Source organism: Heterodontus francisci, chromosome 9 (assembly GCF_036365525.1).
Source record: "Heterodontus francisci isolate sHetFra1 chromosome 9, sHetFra1.hap1, whole genome shotgun sequence".
Classification (NCBI taxonomy): domain Eukaryota; kingdom Metazoa; phylum Chordata; class Chondrichthyes; order Heterodontiformes; family Heterodontidae; genus Heterodontus; species Heterodontus francisci.
In genome coordinates, this window is record NC_090379.1 from 53,651,646 (window position 1) to 53,673,779 (window position 22,134).

The window sequence follows — 22,134 nt, forward strand, 5'->3', positions numbered from 1 at the left end:
GAGTGCCACAGGGATCAGCTGGGGCCTCAACTACTTACAATCTATATGAATGATTTGAATGAAGGGACTGAATGTATGGATGCTAAATTTGCAGATGACATAAAGATAGGTAAGTTGTCAAGAGGACATAAAGAGTCTACAAAGGGATATAGATAGATTAAATGAGTGGTCAAAAATTTGGCAGATGGAGTATAATGTGGGAAAATATAAACTTGTCCACTTCGGCAGGAAGAATGGAAAGGCAGAATATTATTTAAATGGAAAGAGACTGAACACTGCGGTACAGAGGGATTGGGAACCTGGTACATGAATCACAAAAAGTTACAATGGAGGTACAGCAAGTGATTAGGAAGGCAAATGGAAAGTTGTCATTTATTGCAAGGGGAATAGAATATAAAAGTAGGAAAGTTTTGCTACAGCTGTACAGGGCCTTGGTGAGACCACATCTGGAGTACTATGTACAGTTTTGGTCTCCTTACTGAAGAAAGGATAACATTGAATTAGAAGCAGTTCAGAGAAGGTTCACTCGACTGATTCCTGGGATGAAGGGATTATCGTATGAGGAAAGGCTGAACAGGTTAGGCCTATAACCATTGTAGTTTAGAAGAGTGAGAGGTGACCTTATTGAAACATATAAGATCCTGAGGGGACTTGACAGATACTGGAAGGGTTTTTCCACTTATGAGCGAGACTAGAGCTCCAGGGGTCTTCATTTAAGATGGAGAGGAGGAGAAATTTTTTCTCAGGGTCATTAGTCTGTGGAATTCACTTCCTCAGAGAGCAGTGGAGGCTGAGTCATTGAATATATTCAAGGCTGAGTTAGATATATTCTTGCTAGACAAGGGAGTCAAGTGTTATGGGGGCAGACAGGAAAGTGGAGTTGAGGCCACATTCAGATCAGCCACATAATAAAAGCAAAATACTGCAGATGCTGCCAAGATCTTATCAAATGGTGGCACAGGCTTGAGGGGCCGAATGGCCTACTCCTAATTTGTATGTACCTCCAATGCTTTGTCTCATAGAGTCATAGACAGATACAGCACTGAAACAGGCCCTTCGGCCCACTGAATCTCTCCCAACCAACAACCACCCATTTATACTAATCCTACATTAATCCCATATTCCCTACCACATCCCCACCCTCCCTCAATTCTCCTACCACCTACCTACACTAGGGGCTATTTACAATGGCCAATTTACCTATCAACCTGCAAGTCTTTGGCTGTGGGAGGAAACTGGAGCACCTGGCAGAAACCCACATGGTCACAGGGAGAACTTGCAAGCTCCACACAGGCAGTAGGCAGAGCCAAACTCAGGTCGCTGGAGCTGTGATGTTAACCACTGCGCCACTTTGCTGTCTCATCCTAATACTGCAAATTTCTTGCAGTCTCCATCCTTCAGTCTCTCACCTACTGTGCATTTCCTTACCATTGGTGATTGAACTTTCAGCTATTATAGCCTTGTATACTGTCATTCCCTTCTTGAACTCTTCTACCTTGCTACATCTGTGGCCAACTTCAAATGTTTCCTCAAACCATATCTCTTTGGCCATATGTTTGATCATTTCTCTCAACTCTAATTTCTGCCAGGTGTCTGAACCCCTCCAACTTTGTGAAGATCCTTTAGCAGTTTTGCTGTATTATATGTGCTATGCTTAAATGATGTCCTCTATTCAAATGAAAGTGGCAATTGTAGTTGGCATACCTTACAGTATCCCTTTTAAACACTGTCTAGGAAGAGTACATCATGAGAATGGAGAAGGAAAATAGTTACGTCCAACAGAAAACATTTTCCTTGATGTAATTAATATTTGATTTTTAGCAGAGTTAGATGTTTTTCTTTCATTATGAAAAGGACTCCTTTTTCTAGGCTTACTATACCAGACAAGAGATGGCAGGAAGCTAGCGGGAAGGACCAGAAGTGGTATGAAGCTGCACTGGGAGATGATAATCCAGTAATAGTTTATCTTCATGGGAATGGAGGCAATAGGTGATGCCATTTTTAAATGCACAAATGATTACTTAATAATTATAGTATCACCAGAATCTGTATTACATAAACTAGTGTTTATTAGACTCACATATTGGTGTGTTTAATTATATTTCTGTGTAATAATTAAAATTTTTGTTGATTAAATTTAGAGCTGTAGGACACAGAATTGGACTGGTAAAGGTAACAAATACTTTGCATCATCAGTGCATATTTTCCTTGGCTCTGTATCAACTCGAGAAAAATACCTTTGTTGCTTGTTTTCCCCATGTAATTCATATTTGTAACCTTTAATGCTGTCTTGTTAAAGTTAAATATATATGGATAAAACTGTCAATGTTTTGTTGATTTGTTCATCTTACATAAAATGCTGAGATATTTATCAAGACTATTTAACAAGAATTTGTTTAATCTAATAGCTGCAATGCTAGAAAGAGAGACTCTTGGTGCTTCAGGTAACTTACAACTGTACTTTCAAACTCTCAATTGCCTAGCCTTTGGTCTTACCTTCACCACAATAACATGCAGTCTATCTGCTCAACCATTCCCTCGCCTACATCTTTGATGCCCTTGTCCTCATTAAAACCTTTACCCTATCTCACTCTTGTTGTTCCCCAAGTAGTGTCCATCTTTGCTCTCTCAAATCCAAGGTGTGCAGGCTTGAGGATATCTGGTGCCTAACTGGCTTAGCCATCTAGCACCAGATCTGGTTGGTTCACATCAAGCACTATCAGTCCTCACTCTCCTCTACCAAAACTGCTCATTACCCCAGGATCACCTTGGAGAGTAAAAATAACCCCAACTTCTTTTGTCCACCAACAACTGCCTTAAACCGCTCACCTGTCCTCCACCCATACCTCCAACAAATGCGAGGAGTTCATGGACTTGTCACAACGGCCTCTGTTGTTTCCCCTTGTCCAGCTAACCAAACCTCCTCCAGCCCTACACCTCGTAATACTCTTGCAAATGTATTGTCTTACTGATTGTTAAGTATGAGTGTCCAGTGTCAGCAACTTTAATACTTTAATACTAATAAAAAAAAAGATTTCCTGTCCTCTACTGTATCTTATATTGATACATCAAATTCCACCAACACATCACCCCTGTGCTCGCTAGTTCCTGATCCTCGTGCTTAAATCCCTTCCTATCTCTACCCTATTTCAGCAATACAATTTCTTTAGAACTCCCCATTCATTTACTCTGGGCTCTTGAGCATTACTCCCTCCCTTCAATGAATCATTTGCAGCTGTGCCTTCAGCCACTTAGGCCTCACGCTCTGGAGTTCTCTTCCTTTGCCTCTCCATCTCTTTAACACCCTCCTTAATGCAACACCTCCTTGACCAGGTTTTCAGTCATTTTTATAAAATCTTTTTGGCTTGGCATCCATTTTTGTCTGATTATGTGTCTGTGAAGCACTGTGGTACTTTATTTTGACATTAATAGCACTTCATAAATGCAAGTTGTTGTTGGATGGCCTTAGATCGAAATCTAGGCTACATTTATATTTGTGCTTGATGTGTATTGTAATCCATGGTCAGACCATTGGGGGACAGGAAGTAAAACTATGTACAGTAATCTTTATCTTTCTGTTATAACGTACCCATTGATGGATTGGTAGAAGAGTAACCTTGACAATGTGTTTAGAGAGCTGCACCATACTATCATTTCAACTAAGGTGCATAGTATAATATGGGAACTACAGAATACTATGAAATGCAATCTGATAAACAGTTATGAATAGATCTAATTTGTAGGTTATTTTGTGTTTATGTTTGAGTGAACACCTGCAAGATTCCTTCTTCTGTAGATGCTGAGTGCACATGGGTTCCACGTATTAGCCCTTGACTACAGAGGTAAGAATGAAAATTCTTACTGCTTTAAAGATCTCTCAGTTAAGCGTGCAAAACTTAGCTACCATAGTGACCTACCGTAAACTCTAGCAACACTATCCCTAGGAGGCCTAATCTTGACTGAAGAGCTTAGTGATAAAATACAGTGTATGAGAAATACTTTTGTATGAGCTAAGGCAACATTATTTTTAATAATGTTTTAATCAGTATAATATATTGATTTAATTTGCATCAGGTTGGGCAGACTCTACTGGTGAGCCTAGTGAAGCAGGAATTACTACAGATTCCTTATATCTTTTTGAGTGGACCAGAGCTCGGAGTAGGAAAAGTCCTGTGTGTCTCTGGGGACACTCCCTAGGCAGTGGGCAAGTATTAACAACTACTTCATGTATATAGAAGGCCATCACAATATAAAATACCATGCACTATGTAAATACTGAATATATATCATTTTGGGAATCAATTGCAAACAATCTTTTGATAAACTTGTAGCAATGACATAAATATCACTCCTTCAGTGTGTTAAGCCTATTGTATGGAGGATTCTGATTGTCAGTAAAACAATTGTTGGAGAAGAACAAAAAAACCCTGTGAGTTTGACATATACTACATTTAAAAACCCTGTGCAATTTTAAGATACAATACTGTAGTGTTTATTGTACTGGACTAACAACTCAGAGATAGTAAGTTCAATTCCCATCATGGCAAATTGTGAAGCTGAATCCAATATAATCTGTTCAATGAGCTAGCACTAGGAGAAAAAATATCCAGAAAGCTCAGTTTTATTTACAGAGATACTCATTACAAAGTTGCACCTCCTTACCTAGCCACCACAGTTTCAATCTGTTTCTATTTATAGGAGCACAAGTGAATCCCCAGTTAATGCCCATCATCTGCATACAATTAAAACACAATTAATATACAATTAACATAAGCTGCCAAATTGTCAAAAGAAAAAATCCAATTGTTTCACTCTGTGTCCATCAGGCAAGAGAACCTGCCATCACCTGATCTAGCCTACATGTGACTCACCCAATATGGCTAACTCTTAATGTTCTTTGAAGTGGTTAGCAAGCCACTCAATTACTTGGCATGGGCTTGTGTCACTCATGACCAGAGAATAAATAATGAAAACTTTAAAAGGCAGTAAAATAGCCTAGTCTGGATTTAAATGGTAAGCCTGGGTAATAGTTATTTTCTAATATAATTCAGCCCTTGAAAATAGATGATTTTAACTATTAAAATATCCAGTAAACACCTTTGAAAGGAATATTGCAGCAGGACACATTTTTGTTACCATGGGAACACTGAAAATAGAAAATACCAAATCTAGTGTCGTATAACGCTTTACAAACATTTTCCTTTTCATTTACAGTGTTGCCACAAACACTGCACGAATCCTACATGAGAAAGGTAAAGACATAAAGTTTTCTAAAGCTCAGAATGCTAATTTATTCAGTTGTGTAATAAAAAATGGTTTTACAAACATTATGAAACACATTGTTAAGCATCAGAAAGCTTTGGCCCTGCCAGGATTCTTCCTTCCTCTTGCCTGACAGAGACAACAGTGCTTCCTGGAATAGGTAATGGGCTGCTTCTGCTACTTCACTTCAGTGGCTATTGCTCATGTATGAACCTTAACGATGAATGCTAAAGTTTAGTAGACCTCACAGTGCATCTCAGCTAACCCTGTCCTCACTGAAGATGCACACATACTAGCAAGGGTCACTGGATCAGGAAGGGAATCCTGTTCAATTTTCACCTCCCTTAACCAGTCACAGCCTACTGTTATAAAAGCAAAATACTGCAGATACTGGAAATCTGAAATAAAAAAAATACTCAGCAGCTCAGGCAGCATCTCTGGAAAGAGAAACAGAGTTAATGTTTCAATTTGATGACTTTCACTTTTATCAGAACTACTGTTGCCCAGGTTAAGATCAGCTAACTCAACACAGACTGGGAATTTAATCTGGGAACTTTCGGATCTGTATCACTGAGTTACTCACTCAGAGGAGTTATTGACTCAAAATTAATGGAAAACGGAAATGTATGTGTTTTATTAAGTAGGAAGCCCAGCTGATGCTATTATACTGGAATCTCCATTTACCTCTATGCGAGAAGAAGTAGCCCATCACCCATTTGCTGTGGTATGTAGGAATGTTTGCTTGTATCGTACCTCTGCCCAAGTATGGCAAAATGACATTCAATTGTAATAAAATATCCTTTCTATTTTTATTTTGTAACATTTACTTTAAGAAGTTGCTTGTATTTTATATGTTAATAAATGCATGCTTGTTTTTACCTGTTTTGCTAGTTCTGATTTCATTTTTACTATCTTTGTGCTTTTCAGTGCAAAATATCTTTTCCCAAGAATCCATTGCTGCAATAACAGTATCTGCAGTGTAACATTAGCAATCCTAAGACCCTATTTTGTGGTTGAATTCAATGATACTAATGCTGTAGTGTCTCCCTTCCTTAACAATGCATGAAGGACTGAGCAAGTCTGAGGGCTTGTTGAGCTTCTGTAAGTTCTAACACTGCTGTGTGCATCCTTGCTCCTGCTTACTATTGCTTTGGGATGCAGAAAACCAGATAGGGTAACAAGTTTCAACACTGGAAAACTGCAGTTGTCTCAAAACAGAACAGACAGTGCAGCAAGTTCCACATCTGTTTGAATCTAGCCCGGTCCAAAGGGATGAGCTTTAAACAAAATTATTTTGGGCAATATCAGCCAAATTGAAATCAAACGAAAGAAGTGTGAGCTCATAACACAATGATGCCATTGAATAGGCATTCTCACTGAAATGACATAAGGGCAGCTGATATGAGAAAATGTTCTAATGATTGGGTTAAGGCATATTGTTGAAGTACAGTTGCTTAGTTATCTTGGTGAGGCAGTGGCAATCCCACCTGCGACTCCCACCCACTTCCATTTCAAACAGGGCAAATTTCCCTGCACCTTTGCTAATGGAAGAAGAACTTACTCAGCATCATACTACAGCACCAGCATTAATAAAACTTCCAAGTTCTAGCGTTGGGCTTAAGCTAACAATCTTTAACTCAGACGCACGTATGCTACCAAGTAAGCCAATTTGAGACACAAAACAAAAGCAAGTACTCCTTTACTATAACAATTTATTCTTCCTACAGTATTACAAACTTTTTCCTGGATTTGAATGGTTCTTTTTGGATACAATAACAGAAAATAATATTTTCTTTAATAATGTTGAAAAGTAAGTAAAATGTGATTTTATTAGCTTTTGATACAATGATGTAATGAGAAGATAATAAAATAACCTGTAACAAAGTTACAATGTTTAGTTGCCTATATTGCTCTATTTCTGCCTTTTTTTTTGCTATCATCTTTGTCACCTTTCTTCAAGTCTGAACCTAGGCAGTAAATGCTTGCAGGCTTATCAGTCATAAGACCATTACATTTTTTTTAGAGATACAGCACTGAAACAGGTCCTTCGGCCCACCGAGTCTGTGCCGACCATCAACCACCCATTTATACTAATCCTACACTAATCCCATATTCCTACCACATCCCCACCTGTCCCTATATTTCCCTACCACCTACCTAAACTAGGGGCAATTTATAATGGCCAATTTACCTACCAACAAGTCTTTTGGCTTGTGGGAGGAAACCGGAGCACCCGGACAAAACCCACGCAGGAACCCATTATTATCCTCATCCATTATCCTTCCTACAGGGCTTGCCGATTAGAAATCAAAAAGCAAATGTTCACCTCCCCGACGATGAGGGTCTGAAGCCCTGGCTGATGTTATGATTGAATCAGGGCCATCCTGGTTTGTATAGATCAGCTACTCATTGAGTCATCAGGGAAACATGTTTACTTAGCTACCACATAACCAGAGTCATAAAGTACAAACAGCAAGGAAGTTATGCCCCAGCTGGATTACTGGTCCAATTCTGGGCATCACACTTTAAGAAGGATGTCAAATCCTTGGAGAAGGTGCATAAGATTTACCAGGGATGTGGGACTTCAGTTACATGGGGAGACTAGCGATGCTAGGATTGTTCTTCTTAGAGCAGAGAAGGTTAAGGAGAGATTTAATAGAGATATTCAAACTCATAAAGGATTTTGATAGAGTAAATAGGGTGAAACTGTTTCCAGTGGTGGAAATGTCATAACCATAGGGAACTGATTAAGATAATTGGCAAAAGAACCAGAAACAACATAGGAAAATTTTTACACAAGTTGTTAGAATCGAGATACACTGACTGAAAGGCTGGTGGAAACAGATTCAATAATAATTTTGAAAAATGAACTGGATACCTGAAGGGGAAAATTTGTATGGCTATGGGGAAAGGGACTAATGGGACAGCTCTTTCATAGGCAATGGGATGAATGGCCTCAAGCTGTGCTGTATCATTCTATAATTTAGTTGAACTTATTGACTAGGAAAACTGCCTGCTAATGTGGTGCAAAAAGGCTTAGCCTAGGCAGTAAATAGTTACAAGCTTATCGGTCATAAGGTCATCACATCTGTGCTAATGTAGTGATTCCCTGTGCTATGTATGTGCTGATGTTTTTATTCCCTTTGCACATTAATTTTAGGAACATTAGGAACAAAGTAGGCCATTCAGCCCCTTGAGTCTGTTCCACCATTCAGTTAACCCATGATGGATTTCTACCTCAACTCCATTTACCTGTCTTTACTCTAGAAGCCTGTACTTGTATGATTTTACATTTTACCCATATTAAAGTATTGAAAGTTCTGGTGTTAGTTTGTGCATGTGATATTTGTTATGAATGTATTCTGTTTCTTGGCTTCATTTCAATTAGTCAAATTTCCCTCTTTTTCACTTTAGTCTGAAGTCAATTTCTACTCCTGTGTTGATTCTGCATGCTGAAGATGATCACGTCATACCATTTGAGTTGGGCAAAAAGGTACACTGGATGCCATGGCTTCTTTCACTATATTATTTATAGAATGCAGGCTGAGGTTTATTTTAACATGTTTCAACTAATCAGTACCAATGTTCACAAGATTGGTACCAATGAGGATGATTATTCGAATAGATTTCTCCACCACAGCTTTCTTTCTTAAATGATTAAGGTTTTTACTTCAGCCACCCTATCCAGAAGTCTATTCAATTCTTGATCATTTTTTGTGACAGTCTCAAATTTACCTTTAGCTAGTTTGAACTTATACACTGTTACAGTCAAGTAAAGTGCAGAGATTGAAAATACAAGAACACAACATGAAGAGTTATAAAAAAGGACTTTTCTTTTTTAAAAACTGGACAATGTGCTTACAAATGGCCACCGAAGGCCAAAAGACCTGACCTTTGTATATTCAAACTGTCTTACTGTCTGGCAAGGACAAAAGGATACGTTCCAAAGCTAAGAGGTGTCAATTACACCCATCCTGAACCCATCAAGAGAATTTTTGAATTGAATGGATTCTTCTGAAACAAAGAAGTTGTGAAGTAGCCACATCCTGGGCCATTGTCGGTCACTACAGGAAGGAAGATCTATGTCTCCCAACAGAAGCAAGATGTGAGAGACTTTTAGCTTAAAAGGGTAGTTCTCTGAAGAGAGAGAGAGACTCAGGACAAAACATCACCAAAGCCTGTCCAACTGAGAGCTGGGAGAAAATTCAGCAAGCCAGAAGGAAGGTACCCCGCTGTGAATTCTACACTTCAACTTGTGCAGCAGAGATCAGGAAGTGATCCGCTGTCTTCAAACTGAAATGTCAACCAAAGAGAAATCTACAGAAGTTCCAGGCCTGCAACCTTAAAGAGAAATCGACCTGCAAGAAGATTCAACAGATTTACCGTGAACACCAAAACTCTACGTCACTTCAAATCACTTACCCCTTTTTTTCTCTATCTGTCTTGTGTGTGTGTATGCCCGAGTGAATGCATGCATGTGGGCGGTTGCGACAATTTCGGGATAAAGCATATTGCTCAATAAATAATTAATCTTCGATTTTAAACCTACAAGAAAACCTGTTGTTGTCTATTTATTTGACAAATAAAAAAAACAAAGGGGTTAAAACCCTAGTAACTAAAACATTTGCTGTAGTCAGGTGGGAGCCGAACAGTGGGAATCACCCACACCCCTCACCATGTGGCCGTAACAACACCCTTAACCTATGATCATGGTATAATTTGAAGTAATATTCCAGATTTACCTTTTCTGTAACATTAACTACCTTGTATACCTCTAAGAGATTCTAAGTTGCATCCTTTCGAAAAATGAAGCAAACTTGTATTTTTAAAACATTTTACATGATCAAGACATCCCAAAATGTTTTACAATCTTAATTCCCTACGTAACACCATTGTGACAGCACTGTCATCACAAGGATTGCATTGGCTCAAAGAGAAAATCCACTACCACCTTCCCAGGGCAGCTAGAGTTGGGCAATAAATATGCCTTTGCTAGCATTGCCTGCATCCCAAATAAAGCATGTACATTGTTGTATTGGGACCATTACAATGAATACTGAATTCTAGTATTTTACAAGTTCAACACAAGTTAAAAAGCGAAGGATGGGATGGGATGGGAAGCAAAGAAATGCTTACTGGAAAAGCATTTTCAAATAATTAGTCTGCAAATGTCTCATTCTTTTCTGTCATTTTTTTCCATGCTTTTACGTAGCTCTATGAAAGTCTACTGGATTCACAGATATTGGAAAGACAAGCCAAGTTTGTTGCATTTCCTGCATTACTTGGGTACAAGCATAACAACATTTACAAGGACTCACAATTACCAGATATAATAAAGTAAGCTTTTACCTCAGTTACTAATTCAGGAAGTAAGTTGCAGCGTTTCAAATATATAATGCTGAAATAAGAATTGTAAAGAATTTTCTTTGTGGCAGGATGGTGGTGGAATGCAACTATTAGAGCTAGAGAAGCTGGGATTGTTCTCCTTGGACCAGAGATGATTAAGGGGAGATTTAATAGAGGCCGTTCAAAATTATTAAATTTGTTGGTAGAATAGATAGAGAAAAACTGTTTCCTGGCAGTAATGTAACAGTTTTTTTTAAAGTTACAAGCTATATATAGGGAGCAGTCTTATCCATTGAAAGAACTCTGCACCATCCAAAAAAAATTCTTTCCATTTAAGTTATGATATTTGTCTTATTTACAAATATAACATTCTTCTTAATTAAAGTTTTTCATTTGTTTACTCTGTTGACCATCGTCAAGATTCAGGTAGCAAAATTATTCTAAAGACTATCTTTAAAAAAATCTTAATCCTGAAAATGTAAACTTTCTTCCCAGCAACATACCCAAGTATCCCAGGGTAGTTCTCTTAAATTTGAGTTCTCCCATTATAAATATAAGCTTCTGTCTGCCAACCTGCTCAGGTCAAATAAATATATTTCAGTTTTATTGCTTTTAAAATCAAATTGTGTAATATTACATTTTGCATTCAGTGCAAGTTGTAGCTTTCTGTTTCATATGCCACATTTTGGTGTCACATATTTGACACTAATTTTGCATGTCATAGCAAAAACATCATAACTGTTTGAGTTGCAAGTTTATTTGATTCGAATTATTTCACAGGAAAATAAAATAACAGGGAGGGGTGTCAATCTTCCCTGTAAGCTGCGCAAGCCTCGCAGCAACTGAAAAGTTGCTGCCCAGGCCAGAGACAAGTTGGCCCTTTAAATTACCACACATATGTGGTTGCACAAAGAAATTTAAAGGGGTCACACACTCCAAAAAAAATAATTAGAAGTAATATTAGTCTAATGTTGTACTAAACTGGGTCTGGAGATTAATTTTGTATAGCACTAGAAGAAAGTCGAGGACTTTAAAAAAATGTTGCCAAGAAATAGGCATCCTTTGGTTATACTTTGTCCATTGTATAAGAATGTATCTAATATAAAATAGGGAAATCATTTTATTTCTTTTCTGTGGTGTGTTAATACAGATAGAGTTAAATGGAAGCTGACCAGGTGTGGTCACAGCCTTGTGGTCTGCAAGGAAAAGGCCACGTTGTTTTGTTTTGCAAATCACTCAGGTTGCAGAAATAGTGTTCTTGGTGTTAATTAAGTTAATCCAAACACAAAGTTGGATCAGTAGTGCAACTTAACATATATGAATTGATAGACTACGGATTAGTCAACAGAAAATGCTGGAAATACTCAGTAGATCAGGCAGCATCTGTGGAGAGAGAGAGAGACAGAGTTGACAGAATGCGTTAACTCTGTTTCTCTCTCCACAGATGCTGCTTGATCTGCCAAGTATTTCCAGTATTTTCTGTTTTGATTTCAGATTTCCAGCATTCACCCTATTTTGCTTTTGTCTGGAATAGTCAAATGTAATTACTCTGGCTGACTTATGAAAGGAGATGTTTGTAGAGCTTCCCTGCTGGTGTTTGAAATAGTGCCATGGGATCCTTTATGTTCACATGAGAGAGCAGATGGGGCCTCAGTTTAACATCTCATTTGAAAGCTACTTCCTTCCTTAGTACTGTACTGAACTGCGAGGATTGAAGATTGTACTGTGCCTTGTAATATTATACCCCGATTCATCATTGAAATTTCCTAGTACAGCACCATCTAACTGTGTAACAGGTATTACAAGAAATGTTGCGAGTCATGTTTAATTTTATATTGGCCTAGTTTTTGTGGTCAGCAGCAAACGGTGCTTGTCAGTCATTATGCTACAGCTGCCCACAGACTTTTAGTGGGCATTTGTGCAGCAACATACAGTAATTAGAGAGCTCGTTCAGTGCAGTGTCCTCTACAGGGGATCTGGGACCTGTGTGACAGGGCAAGCAACTGTGTGTCCTCTCAACCAATCAGATTGAAGTATCCTTATTGAGACACGCAGGGTGGAATATTCCCAGGCTGGTGAAGGCAGGTTCGGGGTGGGAAAATTACAGAAAATGAATGATCCCAATGTGATTCTGCCCCTTTTCAGCTTTCCCAGGGTGCGTTGGGAGTGCAGCAGGGTAGCCCTGTGACTGAGGCAGGAAGCTATTTGAAGTACTTAAGGCAATTAGGAGCAATTTTGCATATGGATTCCCTCTTTCCCAACAGCGCAGGACTTACACGCTGTGTCTGCAACCCAGCAGGTTGGAGAAGGCGAGTGCACAGCAGACAGAACTTCCTCAGTGAAACTGAGAAGCTGTGAAGCTAGTTTGGCAGGGGGATGGGAACTGGAGCCACGGATCAGTGGATGGGGTAGCTGTTGAACAGGCAGATACCGAGTGCAGAGAGTCTGTGAGGAAGGTTAGACAGTTGACAGGGCAAAGTTGCAGCCAGTACGATGGGTGTCTCAGTGTGTCTATTTTAACGCAAGAAGTGTCAGGAATAAGGGTGATGAACTTAGAGCATGGATCAGTACTAGGAGCTACGATGTTGTGGCCATTACGGAGACGTGGATATCACAGGGGCAGGAATGGATGTTGGATGTTCCGGGGTTTAGATGTTTCAAAAGGAATAGGGAGGGAGGTAAAAGAGGTGGGGGAGTGGCATTGTTAATTAGGGATAGTATCACATCTGCAGAAAGGGAGGTCGTCGAGGAGGGTTTGTCTACTGAGTCATTATGGGTGGAAGTCAGAAACAGGAAAGGAGCAGTCACTTTGTTGGGAGTTTTCTATAGACCCCCCAATAGCAACAGAGACATGGAGGAACAGATTGGGAGGCAGATTTTGGAAAGGTGCAGAAGTAACAGGGTTGTTGTCATGGGTGATTTCAACTTCCCTACTATTGATTGGAACCTCCTTAGTGCAAATAGTTTGGATGGAGCAGTTTTTGTCAGGTGTGTCCAGGAAGGTTTTCTGACTCAATATGAAGATAGACCGACTAGAGGGGAGACTATGTTGGACTTGGTGCTTGGCAACGAACCAGGCCAGGTGGCAGATCTCTCGGTGGGAGAGCATTTCGGTGATAGTGATCATAACTCCCTGACCTTTACTATAGTCATGGAGAGGGACAGGAGCAGACGGGATGGGAAAATATTTAATTGGGGGAGGGGGAATTACAATGCTATTAGGCAGGAACTGGGGAGCATAAATTGAGAACAGATGTTCTCAGGGAAATGCACGACAGAACTGTGGAGGTTGTTTAGGGAGCACTTGCTGCGACTGCTGGATAGGTTTGTCCCGATGAGGCAGGGAACGGATGGTAGGGTGAAGGAACCTTGGATGACAAGAGATGTGGAACAGCTAGTCAAGAGGAAGAAGGAAGCTTACTTAAGCTTGAGGAAGCAAGGATCAGACAGGGCTCTAGAGGGTTACAAGGTAGCCAGGAAGGAACTGAAGAATGGACTTAGGAGAGCTAGAAGGGGACATGAAAAAGTCTTGGCGGGTAAGATTAAGGAAAATCTCAAGGCGTTCTACACTTATGTGAGGAACAAGAGGATGGCCAGAGTGAGGGTAGGGCCGATCAGGGATAGTGGAGGGAACTTGTGCCTGGAGTCGGAGGAGGTAGGGGAGGTCCTAAATGAATACTTTGCTTCAGTATTCACTAGTGAGAGGGACCTGGTCGTTTGTGAGGACAGCGTGGAACAGGCTGATATGCTCCAACAGGTTGAGGTTAAGAGGGAGGATGTGCTGGAAATTTTGAATGATATGAGGACAGATGAGTCCCTGGGGCCAGACGGGATATACCCAAGGATATTACGGGAAGCGAGGGAAGAGATTGCTGTGCCTTTGCATGCTGAAAGTATTCAGCATGGAGCTCGGTGACCAGTGGTGTTCCACAAGGATCTGTTCTGGGACCTCTGCTCTTTGTGATTTTTATAAATGACTTGGATGAGGATGTGGAAGGCTGGGTTAGCAAGTTTGCCGATGACACGAAGGTTGCTGGAGTTGTGGATAGTGTGGAAGGCTGTTGTAGGTTGCCACGGGACATCGACAGGATGCAGAGCTGAGCTGAGAAGTGGCAGATGGAGTTCAACCTGGAAAAGTGTGAAGTGATTCATTTTGGAAGGTCGAATTTGAATGCGGAATACAGGCTTAAAGACAGGATTCTTGGTAGTGTGGAGGAACAGAGGGATCTTGGGCTCCATGTCCATAGATCGCTCAAAGTTGCCACCCAAGTTGATAGGGTTGTTAAGAAGGTGTATGGTTTGTTGGCTTTCATTAACAGGGGGATTGAGTTTAAGAGCCGCGAGGTTATGCTGCAACTCTATAAGGCCCTGGTTCGACCACACTTGGAATATTGTGTTCAGTTCTGGTCACCTCATTATAGGAAGGATGTGGAAGCTTTCGAGAGGGTGCAGAGGGGATTTACCAGGATGCTGCCTGGACTGGAGGGCATGTCTTACGAAGAAAGATTGAGGGAGCTAGGGCTTTTCTCATTGGAGCGAAGAAGGATGAGAGGTGACTTGATAGAGGGGTACAAGATGATGAGAGGCATAGATAGAGTGGATAGTCAGAGACTTTTTCCCAGGGTGGAAAGGGCTATCACCAGGGGGCATAATTTTAAGGTGATTGGAGGAAGGTTTCGGGATGATGTCAGAGGTAGGTTCTTTACACAGAGAGTGGTGGGTGCGTGGAATGCGCTGCCAGCGGTGGTCGTAGAAGCAGATACGTTAGGGGCATTTAAGCGACTCTTGGATAGGTACATGGATGATAGTAGAATGAAGGGTAGGTAGTTAGTTTGATCTTAGAGTAGGTTAAAGGTTCGGCACAACATCGTGGGCCGAAGGGCCTGTACTGTGCTGTACTGTTCTATGTTCTATGATCAGTTACACTGAAGCGCTCCAGCCATGGCCAGGTGAGCGGCTGCTGTTCAAAGCATTCTTTCTGTCAGAGAGTGTAAGCACTGCTTGACAGATAGAAAAGCAAAATACTGTGGATGCTGGAAATCTGAAATAAAAACAGAAAGTGCTGGAAATACTCAGCAGGTCTGGCAGAATCTGTGGAGAGAGAAGCAGAGTTAACGTTTCAGGTCTGTGACCTTTCATCAAAACCCTGCCTGACAGATGATAGCCAACTGTTTGGAAAGTACTTCATCCACATTCAGCTGCACCTTGCTGCCGCCAACCTTCACCACAGCATGGGAGCAGCTTATGCAGCTTCACTTTCCACCTCTGCTGAGGGTCAAGGGCAGGGGGCTCACCACCAACAACTGCTCCAGCAGGAACAACAACAGCAGCAGCACCAGCTGCTTTCTCCTCAGCCACATGTCCCACTACAGGGCAGAGGGGATGGCCACTGAGATACAGCTAGAAGGAGGCAAGACACCCAATACAGGGTCCACAGGCAGAGGACCAGTTCTCTCAAGATGTCTGAGCACCAATGCCTCAGGAGGCTGAGGCTGTCACGGCAGGTTGTTGCTGTCATCTGCATTTTCATGGAACAAGACCTCCTCCCAGTGGATTGAGTGGGCATGCATTGCCACTGGCTAACAAGGTGTCTGTCACTGGAGGCTCAACCTCTGCCTCCCCCACCCCCTCGCCCTGCCTCTCACCAAGTTGTGTGCTTTCTTTTCCAATAAGGAGAGAAATCAGGAAGGTGTGAGTGCTGGTAATGGCCTGTGTGCAGAGGAGGGAAGGACACCATTTGTGGAGGGTCACTGTGAGGCATGGGTGTGAGAGAGCGATAGGCTGAGGGAAAGTGTTGGCTGCTGATTGGGATGTGAGGTGCCTGCAGGGAGAGAAATGAGTGGAGCTGCAAGGTATGCTGACCTCAGCTGTGCTGTGCGGAAGAATGTAGGACAAGAATATGTGGATTGGCACCTGAGAGTTTATGCCACTCAACTGAGGTCCTGGATCCTCTTGGTGCAGTCTCCAGATTGGAGGGAACACACTCCAGCTGCTGAACTCCTTGGCTACTCCTATTCACATCTGCTTGGTTGGACAGGCTGTCCTCCTCCTTCTGTCCTTGGGAAAGCTCACCTTGCTGCAACCCTTCAGCTGTACCTCCAGGTAAGAGTGGGAGATCTGCGGGGGGGTGGGGGCGGGGTGCAGGGTTGGGGGAAGCGGGTGGCAGCCTTCTCCTCTCTGTTCCTGTAGGTGCTGCAGCTTGAAAAGTGCTGCTGAGCTTTCCTGAAGCTTGCCATTGTCCCTTCAAAAAGAAATCCTTCCTCTGATAAAATTGCCAGGTCATCCCACCCTCCCTAATTGGTCGGAGAGCCTGGAGGTGAGCTCTCAATCGGTTTGCTCTGGTAAGGAGCAACCGGCAGGCCTGCTAATCCGGAGGTTGGGCTTGCAACCTGAAAATGATCCTGCCATTGTGTCTGAGTCTAAGGTGGTAAGATTCTGCTTGCAGAGTCTAAACCTGGACCTGTGAGTTAGAATATTTAATATTATGTAAAATCATGTGGAAAGCAAAATAAAGAGAGGGAAAGAAAGATGGTATTAAGGGAAAGAGATAAAATGAAAGACAGATCAAAAGGGAATGAGGTGCCACACTTCTAAAAGTAAATTTTCCGTACCAGATATTGATTGGTAGTAAATAAGTCATCACACTATTAAAAATTCACTTACCCTTAAATGGACCTGCCCTTTTTCTACAAAGGCAAAATACTGCAGTTCCTGGAAATCTGAAATAAAAATAGAAAATGTTGGAAATACTCAGCAGGTCAGGCAGCGTCTGTGGAGAGAGGAACAGAATGTTTCAGGTCAATAACCTTTCAGATTCTAAAATAAAAGCAAAATACTGTGGATGCTGGAAATCTGAAATAAAAACAAGAAACGCTGGAAATACTCAGCAGGTCTGGCAGCATCTGTGGAGAGAGAAGCAGAGTTAACGTTTCAGGTCAGAAGTTCTGAAGAAGGGTCACTAACCTGAAACATTAACTTTGCTTCTCTCTCCACAGATGCTGCCAGACCTGCTCAGTATTTCCAGCATTTCTTGTTTTTATTTCACCTTTCAGATGCTGCCTGACCTGAGTATTTCCAACATTTTGTTTTATTCCTAATTGTTTCTGAGGTGTTTAGTGGATATCTAGTGGTTAAGTATCATAACATCATGCCCTTCATGTATTTTAATGCTGCATTTGTCAAGCAAGGTACTGTTAGAGCGAAGCTTGTGGGGTGCAGGACAAATTGGAATGCAACTTACTGATTTCCATGTTTTAACATGTATGTGCAGATGCTGGAAGTTGCTCTCTGATTTGTTGCATAACATTATTACCACAAAATCCATGCCCATATCTATTATATGTTAAAAGTAGTACATGATCATCATATTCCAAATATAATGGCCTGAATTTTGCAGTTGTAACAATGGCAAAACTCTCAGCGTTTGCTGCCATTACTCTGTGAAACTGACAGCAACTTCTGGTCTCTGCATATACGCATTAAAATGTGGAAACTGTCCAGTTTGCCCTGCTCCTCCACATTCTAACAGTACTTCGCCAACAGATTCAGCATAAAGGAGGGCGTGAAGTTGTCATACTTACCAACTAGATAGTCGCTCCTCCATAGGGTGCGCTGTTGAATTCCTTGCAGATGGAAATCTTAGATATCACTTGATTTGATATGAATTCCACTTTTTATGCTGTTAGTCTTGCTGTTAAAACATTTGAAAAAGTTATGCCTTGTTGAATGAGGTCTAACTGGGCTTGTAACAGTGTACTAAGTCATAATTACTGCTTTTCACAGAATCACAGAATTGTTACAGCACAGAAGGAGGCCATTCATTCCATCAAGTCTGCGTTGGCTCTCCAAAAGAGCTATTTATCTAGTGCTACTCCCCCGCCTTCTTCCAATAGCCCTGCATATTCTTCCTTTTCAGATAACAGTCCAATTCCCTCTTGAATGCCCTGAGTGAATCTGCCTCCACCACTTTCTCAGATAGTGCATTCCAAATTCTAACCACTTGCTGCGTGAAAAAGTTTTTTTTTATGTTGCCATTACTTCTTTTGCCAATTACCTTAAATTTGTTCCCTCTTGTTTTCTGAACCTGAAAAACTAATTTTATATTTGTGGTACATCAAATTTCTCCATTATTGTAAAAAAAAAACCATGGGTTTTTAAAAGTTTTTAATGTTTGTGTGTGATATTCAACTTCTACCTTAATCCCAAGTGTGCGTCCCAAACTTTATTTTTCTCTTTGTAAAATGGTTATAAAGGATAATTTGTGCTTTTTACTTCCTGATTTGATGTATGTGTGAATTCTTAAATGTGATTGGCTGCTTAGACTCCTTGATGACATCACTGATGCTGGACACCAGAGATCCCCTATAGCTACACGGGAATGAAATTAAAGTCTGGAAAGGTGAAATTCATGGCAGAGAGATTGCTAGATCTTTGTGGGTAGCATTCTTCGAGGTCGTCGCCGAGCATGGTCACTTAGCCACTGACTGCAAAATCTGGGCCATTGCATCTGTAGGTGGAGCTGTAAAAATAATGTGCTGTATCTTGAAATTATGTGATAGGGCCAGGTAAATAAAAAATATGTAAGTCACCTCTGGAAATCTCCAAAAGGAGCAAAAAAATTTTAAAAGACCACATTGTTTATGCTGTCAGTAATTAGATTTTGAAGTGGCTAAACTTTAAACAAACTTGTGCATTGTCCATGTTTGATGTGTCTCTTTGAGTACTGGATTCTCCCTTTCCTATGTAGATATTTTTTTCACTAATATAGACACTCCTGTCTTCAAGTGCTTACCATTATGGAGCATATTCTATAATCAGTAAAGCCAACCATCACCTTAAACTGAACTGTCCAGTAGTAGAATAGCATAGCAGGTAATCTCGATTCTCCAAACAGCTAATGTGTATAAGGTTCAGAAAAGTTGATCACGGGAGTATGTTTTAAATTCAGCAAACCATAACTAATCGATCTGCTGCCAGCAAGATTTCTGTATGCTGCTTTTAGTACATACATTAGCAGCTGGGCACCTGCGGTTAGTATGAGGGTCTGTAGGTTGAAAACTCATGCAAATATAGCATTAGAACAAAAAAATGCGTATGCTATTCCTGCCAATACCTCTGATAACTAATTGTGTACTTGTATCTTAGTTAGATATAATCATTGACTAGGGACTTCCATAGATATCGACTGGTTCTTAAAACTAAATGCAACTCAGAATAATGAACAATAAAGTTCATAAAATAGGGAACTGGATTATGGATTGACTGGTTCAGCGTTTCCTGGGTAATACCATAAGGTTAAGTGAATAGAATTTAGTATAAAGTTTGGTTTTCTGAAATGTGGTGCAAATTGTTGGTTCCAGGTTACAAAGACTGCACTAGAATGACCAGATTTTGTGCTTCTTTATTTCAGAGACTTTGTCAAGACCGTGCGCAGATATTGAACTTGGACGTGGGCAACGACAATGACAGTCCAATCTGTTGTCTACAAGTCTATTTTGCACATATTGAGATTGCTCTTTTCACTGACTGTAAATAATTGTGAACTGTAATTTGTTTGCACTAAAGACTAAATACAACAACTTTCGGAATTTTTTACATGTAGAACATAATTCTTGCACAGAAAATTGCAGGCAATATAAGCAGAGGTCTAACAGAACTCAGCTTGAATTACTATCTATAATATTCACTTGATCAAGTTGTAATTTGGTAAGTGCAACTGCACAGGCAATATTTAACTTCAATGAACAGGATTGATTTTGTTTCCAGAGATTACATTTCAAAACAAAGACCAAATCTGTAGCATAAATTGTCACTAATTTGGCAATATCACTCTAGAGAAGTCATAAAGAATCTGTTGTCAAAGGTGGCAAATTCACATTGGTGCAGTAAAGATGTTCTTCTAAGATTGGGTTCACGCACAATGTTGGGCAGAGCGCCTGACCTGTGCAGTTGGTCATGCTGTACCGAATGTGGCAGAAACTGATCACACTGATGTTGCAAAAGTGTTCCATTCCTCAATTTGAACACTACAAAATCACCAAAATAGAGGAGTGGTACCAAAGGATTATAAAAGATAAATCTAGTTAAAATTTCAGGATGGAGAGTTTAAGGAGACTTAGGAAAATAGTTTAACTGTTTATGAAAAACTAGTCTGTAAGAGATCAAAACAGTTGCAGTGAAGATGAAATTAATTTTGTACTTCAGTTTTTTGGTCTTTATTATTATCTAAAATGATCTGTTAGGAAGACCATTACCTATTTTACCTCCTAATTATTTCCCCTCCTCTCCTAAAGATGACAACTTATGTGGAGATGCGATTGCACGATGCTAACAACTCTCTCTATTGTCTTACCCAAATAACCATTCTTATGTTGACCAAGACAATGAATATTGAGACAGTCATACAAAGCACACCTTAAAGGGTCACCAAAGGGAAGCACAGACCTATGGCTCATAATTAACGAGCATTTAATGAATGTAAATAGTACCAAATAAATATTCTTTTTTATTGGGAGAAGGCTTAAAGATGGCAATTTACCTTCAATGGAGCCAATATGTGGCATTTTCTGGGGGGACAGGGCAGTGAGCATGTGTGGCTTTTCATAGTCAAAACAAAAGGATGGCAGGATAATGCATTTTTGAGGGGCCAGGAATTTCTATTGGGGCTAGTGCAGAATCACCCCTGGTAAATTCTGTCGATTTTTAGGGTGCACAGAAATGCCCACCCATCCATATATAAATGATGGAATTAGGATAGCGTTACGACTGACTGCTCAAGTAAAAGCCTCCAGTCAAAATATACAATTCTGATTGTGGTGGAAGAAACGCACTGTTGATTCATGTGGAAATTGGAAGCAAAGTTGATAAAGTTTTCCAGTTCGGGGCGGGAGCAGGAAACGGCACTGATACAGTCATCAATGTACCGGAAAAGGAGTTGGGGAGGGGGCCTGAGTAGGACTGGAACAAGGAATGTTCGACATATCCCACAAAAAAAGGCATAACTCGGACCCATGCAGGTACCCATAGCAACACCTTTTACTTGAAGGAAGTGAGTGGAGTTGAAGGAGAAGTTGTTCAATGTGAGAACAAGTTCAGCCAGACAGAGGAGGGTGGTGGTGGATGGGGACTGGTTGGGCCTCTGTTCAAGGAAGAAGTGGACAACTCTCAAACCCTCCTGGTGGGGGATGGAGGTGTAGAAAGATTGGACGTCCATAGTGAAGAGGAGGTGGTTAGGGCCAGGAAACTGGAAATTGTCACAATGGTGTAGGGCGTCAGAAGAGTCACAGATGTAGGTGGGAAGAGACTGGACCAGCAGAGAAAAAATAGTCAAGATAGGAAGAAATAAGTTCAGTTGGGCAGGAACAGGCTTTGTTTCCAACTTTGCTTCCAATTTCCACCCTTCTCTCACTTTACATGGTCCATCTCCAACACTTGTCATCCCTTTCTCGACTTCTCTGTCTCCATCTCTGGGGATAGGCTGTCCACTAATATTCATTATAAGCCCATCGACTCCCACAGCTACCTCGA

General features: G+C 40.8%; 1 protein-coding gene across 4 annotated transcripts in view; it reads left to right on the forward strand.

The window, feature by feature from the left end:
- Positions 1-20,132, forward strand: part of LOC137373474 (lysophosphatidylserine lipase ABHD12-like) — a 35,241-nt gene extending 15,109 nt beyond the window's left edge. For 2 of the 4 annotated variants that reach the window (XM_068038307.1, XM_068038308.1), the window contains exons 4-14: positions 1,870-1,989; positions 2,142-2,172; positions 3,797-3,842; positions 4,075-4,204; positions 5,215-5,252; positions 5,904-5,986; positions 6,990-7,072; positions 8,677-8,755; positions 10,475-10,599; positions 18,929-19,006; positions 20,018-20,089. In XM_068038307.1, the coding sequence (XP_067894408.1) occupies positions 1,870-1,989; positions 2,142-2,172; positions 3,797-3,842; positions 4,075-4,204; positions 5,215-5,252; positions 5,904-5,986; positions 6,990-7,072; positions 8,677-8,755; positions 10,475-10,599; positions 18,929-18,989 (796 nt within the window). In that variant the 3' untranslated portion in view covers positions 18,990-19,006; positions 20,018-20,089. Of the gene's footprint in view, positions 1-1,869; positions 1,990-2,141; positions 2,173-3,796; positions 3,843-4,074; positions 4,205-5,214; positions 5,253-5,903; positions 5,987-6,989; positions 7,073-8,676; positions 8,756-10,474; positions 10,600-18,928; positions 19,007-20,017 lie in introns of all 4 variants that reach the window. The other 2 variants (XM_068038309.1, XM_068038310.1) reach the window with 2 other exon arrangements.
- The last annotated feature ends 2,002 nt before the right edge of the window (positions 20,133-22,134 follow it).